We start from the raw sequence: 18,971 nt of genomic DNA, 5'->3' as shown, positions 1-18,971 counted from the left end.
GTGTGTGTGGCACTGGGTAATCTAACAGGGGAAAGCCAAGGGCCGAGAAGGACAGGATTTAAATCAAAGAGAACTGATGCTCCAGGTTACCCCAGTGATCCACATAACACAAGTGTTTATCGCCAACAGTGGTGAGGACAGCTTCCTCACGGGCTGAGAAACAAAAAGCGGTAGGTGTGACTCATCCAAACATGCAGCTTCGAACACAAAGCAAGCTCTTCACTGATTAAATACAGAAGGCCAGATTTCCAGCCTCAGCACCATTTCAACTGTCAGATATCACAGAATAAACGTATAGGCCACTCAAAAGGTTTTTGTTTCCTTGCAGGAGGCAGAAGACTCTCTCTCCTGCATCAGAAGTTGGTTAGACCTCCAAAGCAAGTTTCAAAAGGCTTCATTTATTTCCTTCTCTTCAAGGATCATAAAATGTCCTAAGTACCAGGTTCAAACAGTCTCATGGACCTTCGGCTCTTCTTTCTGGAAGTAAGGTTCAATGCTGACTGTCCCATGCAATTCAAGACGCATTTTTAGGACACAGCTGCAAACCATCATGTTAATCATAAACAGTTGCTTCCTCTGGTGACCAGGAATAGGACACGAAATGGAATGAAGCTGCGTCAGGGGAAGTTCAGATTGGACATTAGGAAAACATTCTTCACTGTGAGGGTGGTCAGTCACTAGAACAGGCTCCCCAGGGAAGTGGTCATGGCACTAAGCCTGACAGAGTTCAAGGAGTGTCTGGATGACACTTTTAGTCATATGATTTAGTTTTAGGTAGTCCTGTGTGGAGCAGGGAGTTGGACTCTGTGATCCATATGGGTCCCTTCCAACTTGAGATATTCTATGATTCTGTGATTCCTCCTCTGTCCTGCTGTACATACCTACATTTTCTACCCATCTGGCTCCCTCTGCACTTCTGAAATGGATGCACAATTAATGTGCTGTCAACTCTGACGTTTCACAGGCTATGAGCCAATCCCCCTCAAAGCCATGCTATTATTGAAGAATTATACTTCTTTATTTAGTAAAGCTAGGTGCTCTTTTTCCTTCTGGTTTTTGAAAGCTATAGAGTACTTGGAGTCATATCTCTCATGCCTTTATTTCCTTGCTGTGTTACCAATCTAGTTTGAGTTTTGTTTTGAACACCTAAAAAAAACCCCAAACTAAAATTCATATCATTACCTCATTTCAAAAGCTGCCAAGTTTAAGGAAAATCCTAACATACTCAATAAAAATCACAAGCATGGGCAATAAAACTGTTACATCACTCTACCCAGGTGCAGAATTTTTCCAAATAATCTGAATCATTTCTGGTTCCCAACTATGGTAAAAGCCATCCACATTCCTCACCCCCCAGCAGGAGTCAGCAAGAGCTGCTCAGCATTCAGGCCACCCAAACCAACGTACAGGTTCAGCAAGTGTCTCCAACAGCACATGTGCCCAGATGGACAGGAAAGGAAGATACAAACTGCCTTTTCCCAAGCACAAATGCCTCCACCAGCATGACTGGCATGGAAGGATTCAAGCTGGTCTACCTAACAGCAGAGAGGAAGCTCAGGCACTGTGTGTGAATGGTGTATCTTTATCATATGAGAAGAGTAGAAACTCAAAATGTAACCTTTGCTGCCATTTAAAAGGCCCAATGAAAAGTCTAGAGTACTCCAAAAGTATCTGTTCTACTAAAACTGAACATACAAATAGTTCCCATCAGGAGAGCAATATGTAACAACACGTGACTAAGCCCCAGAACATAAAATAAGTATTATTTCCTCATGATCAGATGTAAATGTGAACCTGACTAATGCCAAGACATTCCTGTTACAACATTTCTAACCATCACAGCCACTGCCTTCAAAACACACTAAAGCAAGAATGCAGGCTGAAGTATCCAGCACTGTATTTATAGTTATGCAACACTATTTTTTAGAATTGCTACATATGTACTGCTCAACCACACACATGAAAACACATTCACTTTCTGGTCTAAAAGCACAGTATAATGTAATAGATTAGATCTGTAATAGATGTAATAGATTAGATCTAAGCATCAACAGTTTCTTAAAATATCTGGCACAAAGAGCTCAGCTTTCAATAACCAACACACAGAGAACAAGCTCCCCATTCACTGAAGAAAGTCAGCTGGGAGAAGGGTTTGCCTTCCTCAGCAAATTATTTTATAAACAGGGAATTAATGTCGAATCTTAGGTCTGCCTTGAAGGAGTTCTTGTTTTTAAGTCAAAATTTAAACATCCACTAAAATACACATCCAAAAAGAACTACTCAAGAATATTACTGAAAAGCAAAAACAACGCGTACGCTGCAATACCAGAACACCCAAGCAAATACTGCACATTATTTGTTGTTGCTGTCCTCTAAAAGCAACATTAAAGCTAATTAAGTATCAGCTTGTTTACAACAAGGCAGGCTACAAGCCTAATGTGTGTTTTTTTTATGCTGCAGTAGCCACTAATATTAAAAAAGTCTAATAATTAAAACAAAACAATAAAACCATCAAAGGAGCACCAAAATGCAAATACCCTAGACTGTCTAAGCCTGGGTGGCCACCCAGGGCTCTTAAGACTCATCCAGCTTGCAAGCAGTTCCAGAGCTGCTCCCCTGCCTGAGCTATGTGAGCCCCTAGACAGCAGCTAGGGTGGCCGAGAGTGTTGCTGTTTAGTTCCAAAATCTTGCAGCTGAAAGAAAAAAAAAACCGGAGTCCACATTACCAAGTTACTTCAGGACCCATCTGGAGTCTTGTCCAACAGAAGAGATCTGGGATCCCTGGGGCCTCACGACTACCTCCACCTAGCAATGAGTCCCAGAGCTTGCCTTTCTCCCAGCCTTGGGAGATGCAGTGCAGTTCTAGTCATGAGACGATCAGCACCAGGACCATGATCAGGACCAGGACATGCAGGGTCAGGCAGGCTGGCAACCGCAGTCTAAACCAAAATAGGATTCTTTTCCAGCAGAAATTTCTTTGCCTCCTGTTGATTTACAAAATTTCAGCTCTGGATTTCCCACTGCTTCCTCTGGGAGAACCCATCACAATGTCTCATGAATATTCTCATGAATAAGACAATTACATTGGTACTTGTCCTAACTCTTCTTTTACTGTGTTTCATGACACAGCACCTACCTACAGCACTGTATATTAGTTCTTCCGTTAAAAAAGAAAGAATTAGTACCATCACATATAAGTCAGTTGGCACCCCGTGCCACCTCACAGTTGTTCCTCACCGCAGTTGTTCCTGTAAAAATTATCCAGTAATTTGACTACAAATCATTTAGCTGAGAACAAAAGGTTTGACAGGATTCATGGCATGAAATTGTCTTCCATTTCTAACATCTGCCATTCTGACAGAACATCCTGTCCTTTTCTGTTCATTTGATATGACTTCCATGTACAGCAGTGATTTTCTTAATTCATGTGAATCATTTAAAATTACAGTCCGTTGACCTATAGCTCTCTATAAAACAGAAATGTGATATATATATAAAATATATATAATTATAAAGTTGGAAATATTCTGTTAGAAGAAAGGAGCCACACTGGTTTATGCTACACAAGGTTCCATCCCAATATAAGGAACAGACAAAGAGAACCGACAAAGACTTTTAACTTGAAAACAGTTAAAAACATGGGACTGTTCTGATCATTAATATCATATTTGTGTTGAAGAGAACAGTCTTGCTTCTTAGTGAAGAGGTGCATCATCTTTCCAGTTGGGCAAGTCACATAGCTCTTTCCAGTGCCAAGAGAGGGCTATGTGTCATGGCTTTTCCTGCATGGTGTGAGCAGAGCTGCTCCGTAAGCACAGCACAGCTGATCAGAACGCGCACAGTAGTTATGACATTTCCCAGAAAAGAGGGCAATGAGAAACTGGTTGCGTTCATTTCTTTGGAAACTACATAGCCTGCGCCTGGATACCATCTTGCCAAGAGAGCAGGCATGCTCTTAAAACATGTGCTGGGAAGTACACCATAAACATGAAATGACAAAGGTTCTTGGGAAGCAACGAATTTGGACAAGGCAGTAAGGCTTCCGCTGCCTGAAAACCAAACTTTTTTCTGTTCAGTTACAGCAGTAATACTGAACGGTTAAATACTGACTTAAATCTCCAGGTGTGAGACACCAAACTGGCTTTTTTTTTTTTTTAAATACTCCACCTTCCCACTTGACATATATCACTCAGTTCTCATTCTTTTGCTGACCCATGCAACTTAACCACACATCTCTCTTCTCCTCCCATCCTGCATGATATTTCTCTGTACTTTCATAGAAAAAAAATTTTAAAGTGTTGCTGAATTTTTAAGAACCATTGGCATTAAAAAAAATCCTATGGGTCTACCAGAGGTGTATTAACAAGCACGGCCACACAACCTGTCACAGTCCATCACTTCAGGCAAGCACAGTCAAAGCTGTCCTGAACAAATCAGATGGTACACGTTGTGCTGTTTTTTCCCCCTGACACACTGGGATATACAAAATAATCGTTCTCGACAATGAAGTCACCACAGCGCTCAAATCAACTACCATGAACTCAATGGTACACACAGAGACGACTCAGACAGCCACAAGCTGCAGGTGTGACCAAGCATGAAAAGCAAAGCAGCCTCATGTACCTTACCACCTTAACAGCCAAAAGAGTTCCAGATCACTGAGCTTGCCGCAAAACCAGGCTGGCACAGGGGGATATGTGATATCCAGCCTTAACACATCAATTAAAAGCACCATGTAAAGACAGCAGTGACTGGTACAAAACTCCAGCTGATTGTACCTGTATTAAAAGCCAGCAACGCAGGAGGATGTGAAACTTTAGCTTGTTCAAAAAAAGTAAAGCAAAGCAGACTAAAAGCAAAGATAAGCTCAAGTAGGCGAGACATTTAAGAAGGACTTTTTTGAGGGGAAGGAAAACAAGTCCAGAATTTATTAAAAAAAAAAAAGGTAGATTTGCCAGAACTTTTTTTCCCCTGTAAATATGAAGCAGTCAAACACTGACTTTTTTCTGCTCTACTTTATCCTCACATGATGTAAAAATTCATACAGTCCTAAAAGTCTGTAGCTCTGTATGTTTTAGAATAATGTCTGTTTAAAAATTCTTCACCTAACACTTGAAGAAAAATAAAGGGAAAGGTGGGGAATTGTGAAGAAGAAATAATTTCCTTAAAAGACAAACATACAAACAGCTACCAGAAATGGTAAAGAAAAGGGTAAGGCGGCAAAACATCAGAGGAAATAAATGTTCACTTAGTTAAAGGAGGATAAGTTTGAGACTGATTTTTCACAGGCCCTCCATAAAAGAGGCCTGGCAGCCACAGGCTCTAATTTTCCACCTGCAAACACATTCATTCCCACACTTTGCAGGTGCAGCCATCCCATTCCAAACACTCGGTGTTTTCTTTCACAGGAAAGCTGTACAGCACATTCTTCAGGGAAAATGCAGAGCTGGCAGCTGAACTTGGGGCAAAAGCCCAATGCAGCACAGTGCAGATGCTGGAATATGTCCCTCCCTACACAGTCGTGCATGCCAGACCTAATGTGCACAGTGCCATGGGGACCCAGCCCCACTGGTGGCACCCAGGCTAGGAACTGCTCTCGTTTCGCAGGGTTATGCCCCAATCTGCAACAGCACAAACACCATTGGATATTACTGGGTACAGAGCACATAGTAAGATGCTGAAAGCTTCTTCCAAGAAAGACAAAGAGAAAACCAGACCAAAGCACACCTTCATTCCTTCACAGGAGGCACAGCAGCATCACATGTAAAGACAGAGATGCCGTGGGAAGCAAAAAGTAACTTCAGTTTTCCCTTAGAACTGTGAAAAAAAAAATAAAAAGGCCATGGATTGTCTGATACTTGTGCAGAAAGCAGCATCGCACCCACATTTTCAGAAAGCCACAAGAGTGTGTGGGTTCTCTGTTTTTGGAACAAGAGCACAGTGAAAGCAAGCTTGTTTACTTTAGACACTGTACAAAGACTTATTTTTTAAAAAATAAATGGTTGAAGGGATGCCTCCCCTCTGAGGAGTTAGCAGAAAATAAAAGGCAGATTTATATTTCTAATCTATGCAAATATCTGCTCCACAGGGCATCACAAAGACTGCTTTGTATCAGACAGTATGCAGATCCCAGGTGCTTTAAATATGCCAAAAGCATGTGCAGCATCTCCACCTGCAATGGCTGCTCACTCTGAGAACAGCTGGATGACTAAAAAGAGGTTGCCTAAGTAGCCTTCCACGAAAAATGCCTTTTGCTAATGTGCCAACCCCCATACTCCCACCCACATGGCTCCTGCTTGTAGCTGCCATCCAGCCTGGAGAGGGTTTTTTTTGGTTCGCTGGGTTTTTGGTTGGGTGTTTTTTTTTTTTTTTTAATTTGGTTTATTGCAAATTCTTCTACGAATTTTCGAATTATAGCAATTACAACACAGTGCAACACCTGCTGACACCTTAGGAAATTATCATGGGCCTTTAACTCCTAATTCCCCCGGTAGATGTCTGTGGGACTGGGTGCAGGTAGAATGCCAGGACTAGAGGTGGGAGAGATGCTGGAGTCACTGGGATCTTGGAGGACACAGGATTAAGATCAGGGGATATGTACAGATGGGAGCCTCAACCCAAGAGAAAAAGAAACAGAGTAGAAAGAATAGGGAAATAAGAGGACTAGAGGGTAGGAAATAGCTCTTCTAGGAGAAGGCCCAATGCCAAGAGTACAATACTATTACTAAAACGATTAATGTGTCCCCCAGAGTACTCTCTGCCTCATCTTTTTTTGCAGGCCTCAGAGGTTGAATTCCAAGAGCTGTTAGCTGAATAAACTGCTCTGGTAGTCTTGCCTTCTCATTTTCTTTGCCAAGGTTTCCACAGGCCCTTCTTTCTCCCATTATCAGAAATACCTCTCAAATTAGCCACAGGCATCCCACATGAAGTCATGGCTGTGCTTGTGTTTATATGACAGGTGCCTACAGCCCTTCAGGTCCTCAATAACAAGTTACATGGCCAATCTGGGTAACCCATTCACACACTCGGATACTCAATACCCACCCACATCTTTGAAATGATGACATTTGTCATTTGGGCAAAAACTGAAATACAAGAAATCCCTTCTAAACATAAAACCCCCTTCTTTATTGCAAGTGTGATTGAACACTGAGACAGGTTTCCCAGAGAAGGTGTGGAGTTTCTCCATCCATGGAGATATTCAAAAACCAATGGGACACAGTCCTAGAGCAATCTCCTCTACCTGTCCCTGCTCTGAGCAGAGGATATCCAGAGGTACCTTCTAAACTCAACCATTCTGCACCTCCGTGGTTAGCGCTGCTACTTGCGTTTAGCTTCAGCAAGTCAACTGACACTCCAACATTGTACCTCTGAAGGACAGCACTGACTTCTTACTAGATTACTGTTCCAGTCCTCTCCCAGTGTGTCACATACGGACAGGTTTCCATAGACTCTGTTCAGCACCGGGGGACACAGAGCTTAGAGCAGTGTTACTCACCCTTATTTCTGCATCCATGTTTGGCTTGTGCAATACAGGAAGTTACCAGCAAAACCATGAAGAGCTCCTGACCACTACCAACACCTGCAGGCAGCTAAAATCCAGGAGCCCCCAGGCATAATTAGCATTCTAGACTTCCAACAGTAATGATAAAATGCAAACAAGTTATGATTTTATAAATAATTACAGCTTCACCTAAATATGAATTGTCTTATTTGTACAAGGATTTCTGCTGTTGGTCCCAGTTGCCAAACAACAATGGAACACAAAACGGACCAGATTGTTTTGAAGAGTCAGGTGGTCTTTCAAATAAAAACAGTTAAGGAACACTGCCTCAGAGCCACTGACCAACCCCACAAGTAATGCACTTCTCGGCCAACAAAGCCTAAAAGCCTGGGATCATTTTCCCTCTTTGCGATGACAGCACGTGAGGTATGGGAATCTGCAGGTGCTGGAAGCAGGGAGGAATATTCAATTTGGGACAAATCTCTCAAAACCAGCTATCAAGCCAAAGTCTATAATCCTGGAGATCAGAAGCAGAGTAAACCATCTCAGTAAAACAATTCCTTGATTTTTGAATACTTGTGGATTATGTGTTTGCTGAAGTATTCTCAGAAGACTTTTCATCATCTTCAAGGACTATTAATCAACCCTGGAAATTCTGGAGTCTACAATTAACTAAAAGCCTGGACTGAGCGATGGGTTTCACCTCAAGCTCCAAACACGGCCAGGCGAGCTCAGGGCTGGAGATGTTTCTACCAAGAGAAGGTTACGAAGGTAACAGGTTCACTGCTAGCAGTGCTGTCACTAGCTTTGCAGCTTCAGCCTTTGGTGATGGTTTTGTTTTGGGATTGTGTGTGTTTGTTTGTTTGGGGTGGTTCTGCAGCTTCCCAAAAGGAGATGAAGTGTCTGATCATGAGTTTTGCATTTAAGACAGATTTGTCATTTGTACATAAATGTAAGTCAAATACATAGGCACTGAGTGTGCGAGTCTAGTGCCTACCTCACTATCACAGGTAATCGTATCAGGATCAAGCCTAATCCTAAAAGCAGCCAGTCTCAATTTCAAAACAAATGTTTAATCAGTTTACCAAGAGCAAACAAAGCCAAAAAAGCCTTACAAATCCCCACCCATCTGTCCATCTAACCACACTTTAGACTAAGCCTTTCCCCGCCATTTGTTTCAGGAGAGTCCTCCATGTCCCCACCACTCATTGCTTCAAACATGAGATTTACCGCATCTACTCAGAATTGCACAGTTGAAGGTTTGCTGCCACCACATCATCTACAGTGAAGCAATTCCACTTAAGGAAACAAAAAAAAACACCAAACCAAAAAAAAAAAAACTTAACAGGCTATTCTGTATCTGAGATCCATTAGTAAGCTGCTGGTTTTGCTACAGACATTTAAAGAAACCTAAGAGGCACTTGTAAGACTCTGCAACTTATGTTATCAATCACTTCAGAAAGAAAAACAATTCAGCAGCCACTCCAATTGAGAGTGCTGTGAAGTTCAATTGTCACTGAAATGTTTTGTTATTGCCAGCCTGGGCAGAATGAGCAAATACACCTCTGCAGGTGAGCTATGAATGAGCAATCGGCACTGCAGGCTGCAGCTTGAAGAGATAATAGCATCTAAGTAGCTACCATGCTTCCTTGCACACAACTAGGCCAGGATTGTGCTGACAAAACTGAGCAACAAAACATTTCAGACATTGTGACTGCATGTTAAATAATTCTGAAGGACAAGGTATGAGGCTTCCCTCTCCCAACGCATACAAAGCAGGAACACACAGATACAGACAAGCATCAATTTTCAGTTTATTCCCCAGGAAATTTAAGTTTTTTGATGCTTTCAGCCCACTGTTTGGCAAGAATACCACATATATAGTAGTCAAGGGACTGCTTGACAGCTGTCATTAAGAATCAAATCTTTCGCATCCTACTAAAGTCAATTCTCCAGTTCAGTGTTAAGAAAAAATCCTTTAAAATACACAATCTGCAATACAAGAAATGCTTCACATCTTGCACACCTTCTAGAATTAAAGCCACTCTTTCTCTGCTATTTATACATTTTTTTTAGACATGATAACCATGTGGTGAATTTCAGGTTTGCAGAAACAGAACATTTTTTTCAGTGGGGAGGCTTCTGCCACCCTGTAGCCCTCACCCACTTATTCCAGGCTCTACCTCTAGTGGTGCTGATGCACCTTTGCTCTAGACCAGATAAATGAAATAACTTTGGTTAAAAAGAAAACAAGCCCACCTCTTTTTGGGTGAGGTGGGTTTTCTTTTCTCTCTTTTTTTTTTATTTAAATACAGCACAGATGTGCAAAAACCACACAGTGATGTGGTTTACAAGAATAGCCCCTCAAAACACTTGCATTGTTACATCTGCAGCACAGGGCTCTGAATGAAAGAGTAATTCCCACTGAAGTTGTTTGCAAAGGTGCACCCTGATCATAATTAAAGGACTAATACCCTCTAACAATTTTAATCCTTTTGTGAAGCGTAAGGGGAAGAATCAGGAGTGGGATGGGCAAACCCCAGAAAAGATGCTAAAGTTCACTTTCAGCGAAGCAGGTAGACATAAGAATAATAAACTAAAACTGTATATAGAGGTCCTTTGCCTATGGCTTCCTTTTAATCAGCAGAAAGTTACAGAAAAAGAGTATGGTCACCATGGTCCCTTTTAAAATTTATGTCAGGTTTTTAAACATATATCTATTATTCCCTTTGTGTTTCTACAGTTGGTCATGTATACTCATTCACCAATACTGCTTCCCCCCTATCCTCCCAAACAGATACAATCAACTGGTGACTTCTCACACTTTTTCTCGTTTGGGCAATCATCAGGAAAGAACCAGATGATACCTGAGAAAATACTGAATGCCAGAAACAGAGCAACTGTCCGTTCCGTCCCAGCTATATGACAATAGTGTGAACAGAGGGAAACCACATACCTTGTTACCTCCTGCTGCAGTCGGGAAACACTGGGCACATAGAACATCACCCCGAAGAAAAGCAAAGGCTCATTGGCAAATTTGTCCAGCTGCTTCTTCAGAGGCTTTTCCAGTTCAACCCAGCGGGCTTGCTGGCTCTTGCTGAGAAACCAAAGGCCAAAGTAGTGCGTCTAGATAAAGAAACAAAACAGTGTCAGTCAACCTTTTTCAGCTAGATCACATACACACACAATCAATGACACAAATGCAAATAAGAACAGATGGCATTGTGTAAATTTTTCCATATGCAAAATCAGAGTAATTTCTTTTTTACTGTCCTTTTTTATTTTTAGGACAATCTTGAAGACAATGACAAATTAATATTGCAATGCAATATACTTTATGGAGTACTATCTGCCCCTTACCATCTCTCCTAAACACATATTAAAGAGCTCTATCTGACATTATGGCACAGCTGACAAATGATTTACAGAAAGTGTCCAAATCTTTGTTTTCTTTTACACCTGTGCCTTGTGAACAGACAGCAAGCACTAAGTCTGAATCAAAGCACAAAGGCTTCATGAGACTTTGCATCAGGCCCACTGCAGGCAAAGGACAAGGACTCTTCCAACTATAAAAAAGAATGCAAACCCACACGCATATGTCAAAATATATCTACCTGAACTGTTTACCCAATACAGAACATGTTTACTTTTTTTTTTAAATGCACTCACAAGCTTTTATGATGGATGGGTATTACACTTAAAATGTGCATCACACACAAATTGTTTGCTCTAGGCTCTTACAGAAATACTAGGTTGAAAACCTCAGCTATTTCCTATCCTGTGTAAATGTCAATGGCTGTAGTACCTCCTGTATAAGCCACATGGGACTGTTGCTGGTGGAGAGTAATTAACAAGGAACACTGTTCAGAACTAGAGCTTCAAATAGTACAAATTGGTAATAAGCAGCTGAAGGAATAGCCAATCCATCATGAAGGATTCTATCGAAAAGCCCTTAAATCACTGTATTAAACACACTGATCTACTACTGTAGGCAAATGCATAGTAGAATTAACAGCAAGTACTACAACTACAGATCTGAAGAAAAGGCAAAAAAAGTGTTTAGCAAAGCAACTGATCCACCAGTTGTTTGGAAATCTGACTGTAGCCCTAACTGTGAAGTTTGTATCAAGATCTTTTTCTTCAGTATTTCAGCTGACAGCATCTGGAGATTTCCAGCAGTGCCTTCAATATAAAATACCACTCTGTACTAACACTGGAATGAACGAAACAGAAACTGTGAGAGGAACTTCTGTGGACACCAAGCAGATTTAAGATCTGAAAGTGGGGTTTCTGCATATTTCTCTCATTTTATTTCAATAAACTTTCTTGGTGTTTAATCCAACTGACTCCCTATTCAATGAAAACTTTCCAGTAGTTTCCATTAGATTAGATTAACCCTAAACCAAACAAAAAACTTATTTTGTTGTTATAGCTTAACTTACCTCGACAACAATCCTTCCCCAGGCAGTCACAATCCTTTATACATAGCACCACATTTTAAATAAAGATACTTGAGACAAAGAATAGAAAAAACCCTATTTGCTGTTTTATAAAGCTTTCATTTGAAGTTACTTTCAATACATTCAAAAAGTTTGGCCTGTCGATCAACCATCAAGATATCACCAACTGGATTTCCCAGATATTCATGCTTTTAAATAAAAAGTCTTCAAAAGTAGCAGACAAATGGCAACACTTTGCAAAAGCCACCATCAACAGCCTGTTTCACTTTGGTGAGGATACTTCTCTAGAAACCATTGCATGTATGATGACTTAGCATACAACACAAGGGCAATTAATGCAATATTGAAAAATTAAAACGCTTAGAAATGACAACAAGCCAGCGGGGCAACACTGCTCCAACTATTTTATAGCTGAGGGCATGCAAGAGAGAATCATATGCAAAAACTCTGAATTGGAGTGCAGGTGTATTTACTTTAGGGTCTCATTACGTACATATTTTCAACTTTGGAGAACGTCCAGACTAGCATTTAACTTAGGTGATAACTAATTCAACTTGATTCCTCAATTAAGCTTGACAAGCCTGCAGTATAGCTTGAACACTGCTCAGTCCTTTCTCTTCAAGCTCAGTTTGGTACAGTGAAGCAAGCTAGTTCATCCTTCTTTAAGAGAATGAATGTAGTATTTCCTTCTAGAATTTAAAGGTATCTTCAATAAATCAATCAATCCAGGGCACAAATAAATCAAGAAGTCAGCATCTGCCATAGGATAAACTTAAAAAAACCCTAACCAATTCATTGATACATGTCTACTCTCCCTTGGTAGTCATTACTGGATAAAAAGTTCTTTCCGACAAGCTCACCATGATAGTAATTATCTTTCTGATGAGCTCACCATGATAGTAATTAGATTAAAATGCAGGTGGGAGGGACAATGGAGACAGCAAAGGAAAGGAATTCATGTGAAGGCAGAAAAAAGCACAGTGATTTTACCACCTCATAAGGGAAATCCTTTAATGCACAAACTCTTGAAAATCACTGCAGGGAAGCTCATCCTCAGCAAGAAACAGTGCAGAGCTGTGAAAACAGATCCTTCCATATTAGTTTAAAAAGTAAACATTCACATCACCTAGGACCCAAATTTGCAGTGTCAAGTAAAACATCTAGCAACTAAGATGATTTGGAGTCTGAAATCTGAAAGAGTTATTCAAGGGATTAAGGGTATTGCAATTAAACAGCTCAAATGAGCACAGTCCCCCCCCCCCTTTGGGTGAGGGCAGGGGGACAACAAAAATTTAGATTTGCTACAGTAGAAAGGCTCTTCAAGTACCAAATCCAGAATCCTGAATCACTTCCAAGGAATAAGTAGTGAAGGGAATGCAGTGTTTAAGCTTCTAGACTACAGCAGATACAGTGGACTGACCATGGCAGCATGCATTTCACACAACTAAAAAGACGACTGTTTTCCTGGAAAGCAGCCTGGAGAGGATCAAGCAATTGCAGATGAAGCACAGGGACTGCAGAGCAGAGCTCAAGTCACAAATGCAGGCACTGTTATCTGAATATCAGCTCCCTCTCGCCAGGAACTTTCCTTCTTGAAAAGGTTAGCATTTTTTAACAACCCACAGTGGGGAAGGACTTCTGTAGCCACTACTGCAAATGCCTGAATAGACTCTCTCCCCTACGAACATTAGTCATTCCCAAACAGGAACGGAGGAACATGGGACTGGAAAAGGCTAGACCATCAAGTTCAGTATGCTATGATCAGGTGTATGACTGTCCAGAAGGCTTTACAGAATCTGTGTCATGCATTGCCATACACCCCAGCCCACAAAACATTTTTACAGTACAGACACCCCACAAATTAGATAAGGGGATATAACAATGGGATCTTTTTCTCTATAAGATAGGTTGATTCCAAAAGCTGGTCTGTTTGTCCATCTGTACAAAGTGAACCACTGACTTCACTCCAGTTTTCACGGAATAAATATCTACACCTACACCTGGCAGGCTCTGAAGTAACACAGGCTTCTCTAGCAGGTACATCAGCAATCAAAGTGGCAAAGAAAGTGAATGATGCTTTCACTTCTTAAAAAAAAAAAAAAAATACAAATCCTTCTTCCAGCCACAGCTGACAGACTGGTGATACACACTGAAGGAAAGCTTTTCATAAAAGCTAAATGTATGCACACATTCTGCAGACAAAGAGCTTCAGTTGCTAGTGCTTTTGGTCTGCCTAATCTGCAAATACACGAAGAGGTCTGTTAGAAAAGAGTTTATATTAATTTTCTCTCAAGGGTTTAAAATTTGTCTTACCTACCACACATGACTTCGTACGTGGTACAAGGGAACTGGCTTACACTCCTCCAGGAACTGCGGTTCTCTGCTAAAGCAGCGGACAAGAATCAGAGCACCTGCACGCCCCAATGACACTACGTGAAAAGGCGATCGTCGAAATACGGCGAGTCAGAAAACTGGATACACAAAACCTGTGCTGATAAGTCTTAAAAAAAGATGACATTATAGCTTCCAGTTCAAGAGGCAACATACTCATTTTGGACTTGGACTTAGCTATAGTCCCAAGTCCAGAACTACCCCTGCTTTTATGTCAGGCAAAAAGAGTAGAACTGTCAACAACAGGAGATGACAGACACTAAACCAGCAAATCTCATTCAAAAGGATCCAGTGAGATAGGCTCAGTGTTTATTAAAGCATCTGGTTAAGCAGCCAACTAAATATTTATCCTTGAGAAAGAGGCAGATCTCCAGCTCCCCTGGGCAAAAAGCATTAAACCCTGCTATCCCGGGGCGCTTGCACAGAGGGGAAGGGACCATTTATGGCAGCCAGTTGTTCCTAGAAGGTCTCTTATCCGAGTGCAGCCTGAACCCCATCCCAGCTTTCCTGGCAAGACGAGTCAAACCAAGCCAAACTTCGAGGCAATGTGGCTGCCAAACGCAAGTTTTCAGTCATGCCCTATGAGGAAGGGACACCTTCTAGGGCACAAAAAAAGAGGACAGAGTGGCAGCAAACGGCCACCCCTGCACAGTGGTCAGTGTCCACCTGCGGTGCTCAGTGTCCACCTGCGGTGCTCAGCCCGCCATCCTCCTGCTTTGGTTTGGGTTTTGCAGCATCATAGTGCTGGAGGTACCATTGTGAAATTCAGTCCTGAAGAATAATTTTGGTTGGAAGGGACCTTCTTGCCCCACTCACCTTACAATATGTCTGAACATTCCATCTTTAAACTTTTAATCATTTTATAAAGTCAATTAAGAAGAACAAGAAGGAGAAAAAGACAGGAAGTGTCACAACAGATTTGTACAGATTACTCTGCTATTTCACGCAGGTTCACTTAGTCTCGCTTGAAGAGAAAAATGCCATTATAATGGGGAAAAAAATCCTTTTAATAATCTGTGCACATACATACAAGATTATAAAATGACGTTTCTGACCTTGTCTTTCCTCTCTTTCCCTTTCTCCCCTCTTCTCATCTTTACTTTACATGTAATGCTGGCATAAGAGCTCATTTTACTGGAACTGATAATTGTTCAAATAGAAGACCTGATGCTTTGTCAAGAGCTTTGCTGAAAAGGATAAAACCAGATTTTACAGTAGTTACATGGCTACACTTTCTACTGACCTATTCCTGAACCCTGACTCAGTCAGGGAGAGAGTTGCATTCCCCAGAGATCAAATAGAAATATGCATAATCCATTAGATACTGTTTTTCAGTCATGTGTGGTATAATGATAGACAAGCCTTCACAACAATACATAGAGTAATCTCAAACAGCTCTTTAGGGGAGGTTTGGACAGTTTTTTGTTTATTTATAAGAAATCGGCTTGAGTGAAACATGGATGTATTCCTAACACAAAATGTAAAAGTTGGGGTACACCTGGGATTTATTTAAACATAAGACAAAACTAAAGTATCAAACAAAAAATTTATCTTTACTTTTAAGAGAACACATATTCTTACCTGAGACTGCTGCACAGAGGAGACAAACAGGATTTTAGTACTGTTGTGTGAGAATGGGATTTAATGAAGCTTAGTGTCTTCCTTACTTGTACATCATAGTTTGCTGATAAGGATTTCTAAGAAAAGGCATATTCCAGCTAAATTTTTTGCTGCATTTGGGGAATTTAAAAAGTCTCTCCAACATGGACACTTGCAAGGATTTTCTCCTTGGTACACTTAATGGGCTTCTCTCCTCTACTCAGCTATCCAGTTGCACAAATCTTGTAGAAATTTGAGCTTTGTCAAAGTATTTTTGACTCTTCTGTAGAATTTGATTGGCCAGCAAGCTCAAAAATGATGGTAAGCCTAGAGAGGGAAGGGCACAGTCACTAAATGACTGCATCAGCCTTGTTCCTCTACAAACCATGACAGGAAGACTATATAGGGGCAGAAGAAGAATTAAATTTTGGGTCTGAGGAAAAAGGGCAGCACCCAGCTCCAGGCATCTCCAAGCTTGCTAGCTCCAATTATTCCTCATGAAAGGAGGAGAAGAGGATAATACAGGGAGACCCTCTCAGAGTTGAAAGAGGTTGGTAATTCTCTTCTCTCCTAAACATTTAAAGCAGCAATAGATGCTACCAGAATCAGTCAGAAAGAGAGCTTAAAAAAAAAAAAAACAAACAAACAACTTCTGTCAAAAATTGCTGTACTGTTGAAATCTGAACTTTACAAAATTGGTTCAACATTGCCAAAACTTTGTTTAGAAAAAAAGCGGGGAGGGTGATGAAAGAAGGAGAAAGTATTCCAACAACATCAAAGCACTCTCTTCTGTGTTGTTAAAATATTTTTTATCTTGAAACATAAACTTTTTGTGCTGACATATTTCTTTTTGCATGACACAAATAATTTTGAAAATTAAAAAAACCAAAGCAACAGAAAACCCCCATGAAATTGAACACTGACCAAAGCAATTTCCTTTGCTACTCTGCCGTCCAATCTCTTTCCTCTGGAAAATTTTGAAACTTCAGGCTTTGTTCCAAAGTGGAACAAAACACTTTCTGAAATCACAAAATGCTTTGTGGGAAAGAATGCTAACCCGCTGACAGAGCTGTTGTTCACAAATGCAGGTGGACCTCCAGAGAGAATCCTTAGGCCCCAGACTTCTGCTGCACCAACTAGATAAGCCCAGAAGGAATATAAGGAGAATCACTTCATTATTTTCACTCCTTTCTGCAATGGAAAGAAAGAGAAGGACCTAACCTCTCTGTAAAGACACCCTAAAGCATCACCAACAGAAAGAAGAAAAAAAAAAAAAGTAATTACTGAGAAATCTTCATCTCTAGAAGGGGAGGGGGAAGATGATTCTACTAAAATCCAGGTGAAAAAAACCCCCAAGTATGACAAATCACTATGCAACATTCCGACACTCTGCCCTATTCCTGCCTGCGCATTGTCCTGCCTATTCTGCACATACACACACAGAGTGAGATTCTTCTCTCATTCTTTATCATTACTGATGTACAAAAAGGATTTTTTGTTTAGTTTTCAACTGCACTAGTTATTTGTGTGCTACCTTCCAGTTGCCACCATTACAAAGGGCCGTGTACATAAAACACTGCAAGATTATTAGATTTCCCACCTGTGCTTACAGAAAGCATCAGCCAAGACAGTCAGATGATAACGCAGCAATTTCCAGGCAATGGTTTTCAACTTGTGATTTGCAAAAGCCTAGAAGCATGCAGGATACATGTAAGGAGTCCACAGAAGGTAAGTAAGAAAAGACAGTTCATTTGTGCCATGCACGTTGGAGAGGTATTTCTAAAAAGGCCTCAACACTTAAAATAAACACCGAACTCTACAGCAAGAAGTAGAAAATAAAGGATTTCAGTCTTTAATAAAGACTGGGTTTCTTCAGCCTTTTCAGAAGCATTGGGAATGTAAAAGAAGCCTTTCAGAGTTTCAGATGTGAAATATTTCAGTTAAACAAAAGGAAGAAAAAAGCCACCATCCTCAAACTGTTATTAGTTGCTCCTGCTAGTAACACAACTATTGCCTCTCTCAGTATGTTAGTAACAAGAATATATTTGTATGAAGGTAGATATTTAAAAGCCAGTGGTCTTCCCACTGGCATAATTCAACCAGCAGTGTTGGTGAAACCAGGGTTACATTCAGATAAAAGTTACTATAACTTGGTGCTTGGCATCCCAGTTCAGAAAGTAACATCCATCGCTTTCTAAGAAAAGAAGAAACCTCATCTGCGTATTACAAAGAGCTCTCAAAGCTATGATGAATGAGCAACAGCACAAAACCCTGAGTGTTGTTCTGTCTTCAGTTTTCATGCAACCAGAATATGTTTGTCCAAGCTCCAGCTGCTGATCATATCTGGCCAGCTCTGAGAATAACATGATTCAAACGAACAGACTGCCTGAGCTAAAAATGTGTCAAATTATACAGTGACAGATGGTCTTTCCTGGGTTACTCTTACCTCACGTAATTCCAGCCTCTGAGCAACAGCTTCCAAGCACTCCTGCCCCGTGCTCTCCACGGAGAGGGTGCACTCGATCACGTTGCTGTCCAGCAGACGGATCCTTGTCACAAAGCAGTTCTTACTCAAGACATTGTAGCGTCTGGTCCGTCGCAGTTTCAGCCCGAAAGGCATGGCTGTTGGCCTGGAAGGTTGCCCCTTCCCTGTACTCTTCTGAGAGTTATCAGCACACTTGTCGACTTGCCTTGAAAGCTTCTTCAATTGGCACTACTCTCCTCCAGAAATGGAGGTAGCTGTCCATTCCCAGGGCGAGCTTCAAGGGATTCCTGCAAAATACATACAAATAAGTAGAGTTAAGTGTGAAATAAGATGTTCCTAAAGATGAGTGAAAAGGAAGAAAGCTTAAAGGAAAAGAGTCACATTTAAAACCATAAAATAAACACCTCCACACACAGGATTGCCAGGCACTTACTACATCTCCCAAAAGAACACCTTATACAACAAATCTTTCAAAATTCTATTTTGGCACTGAATTTAAAGCACAAATTTAATTGTAAAGCCGTTCTTTGAG

At 40.9% G+C, this 18,971-nt stretch overlaps 1 protein-coding gene across 1 annotated transcript in view; it reads right to left on the bottom strand.

Annotated features, from left to right (window-relative positions):
* PTPN14 (protein tyrosine phosphatase non-receptor type 14) overlaps window positions 1-18,574 on the bottom strand; it is a 71,469-nt gene extending 52,895 nt beyond the window's left edge. The window contains exons 1-2 of the mRNA XM_009816074.2: window positions 18,401-18,574; window positions 10,461-10,630 (exon numbers count right to left, since the gene is read on the bottom strand). Of these exons, the coding sequence (XP_009814376.1) occupies window positions 10,461-10,630; window positions 18,401-18,574 (344 nt within the window). The remainder of the gene's footprint in view (window positions 1-10,460; window positions 10,631-18,400) is intronic.
* Window positions 18,575-18,971: the final 397 nt, after the last annotated feature.

The sequence above is a fragment of the Gavia stellata genome, chromosome 2, assembly GCF_030936135.1.
Source record: "Gavia stellata isolate bGavSte3 chromosome 2, bGavSte3.hap2, whole genome shotgun sequence".
In the NCBI taxonomy this organism is placed as follows: Eukaryota; Metazoa; Chordata; class Aves; order Gaviiformes; family Gaviidae; genus Gavia; species Gavia stellata.
This window is presented reverse-complemented; position numbering and strand designations above follow the sequence as displayed.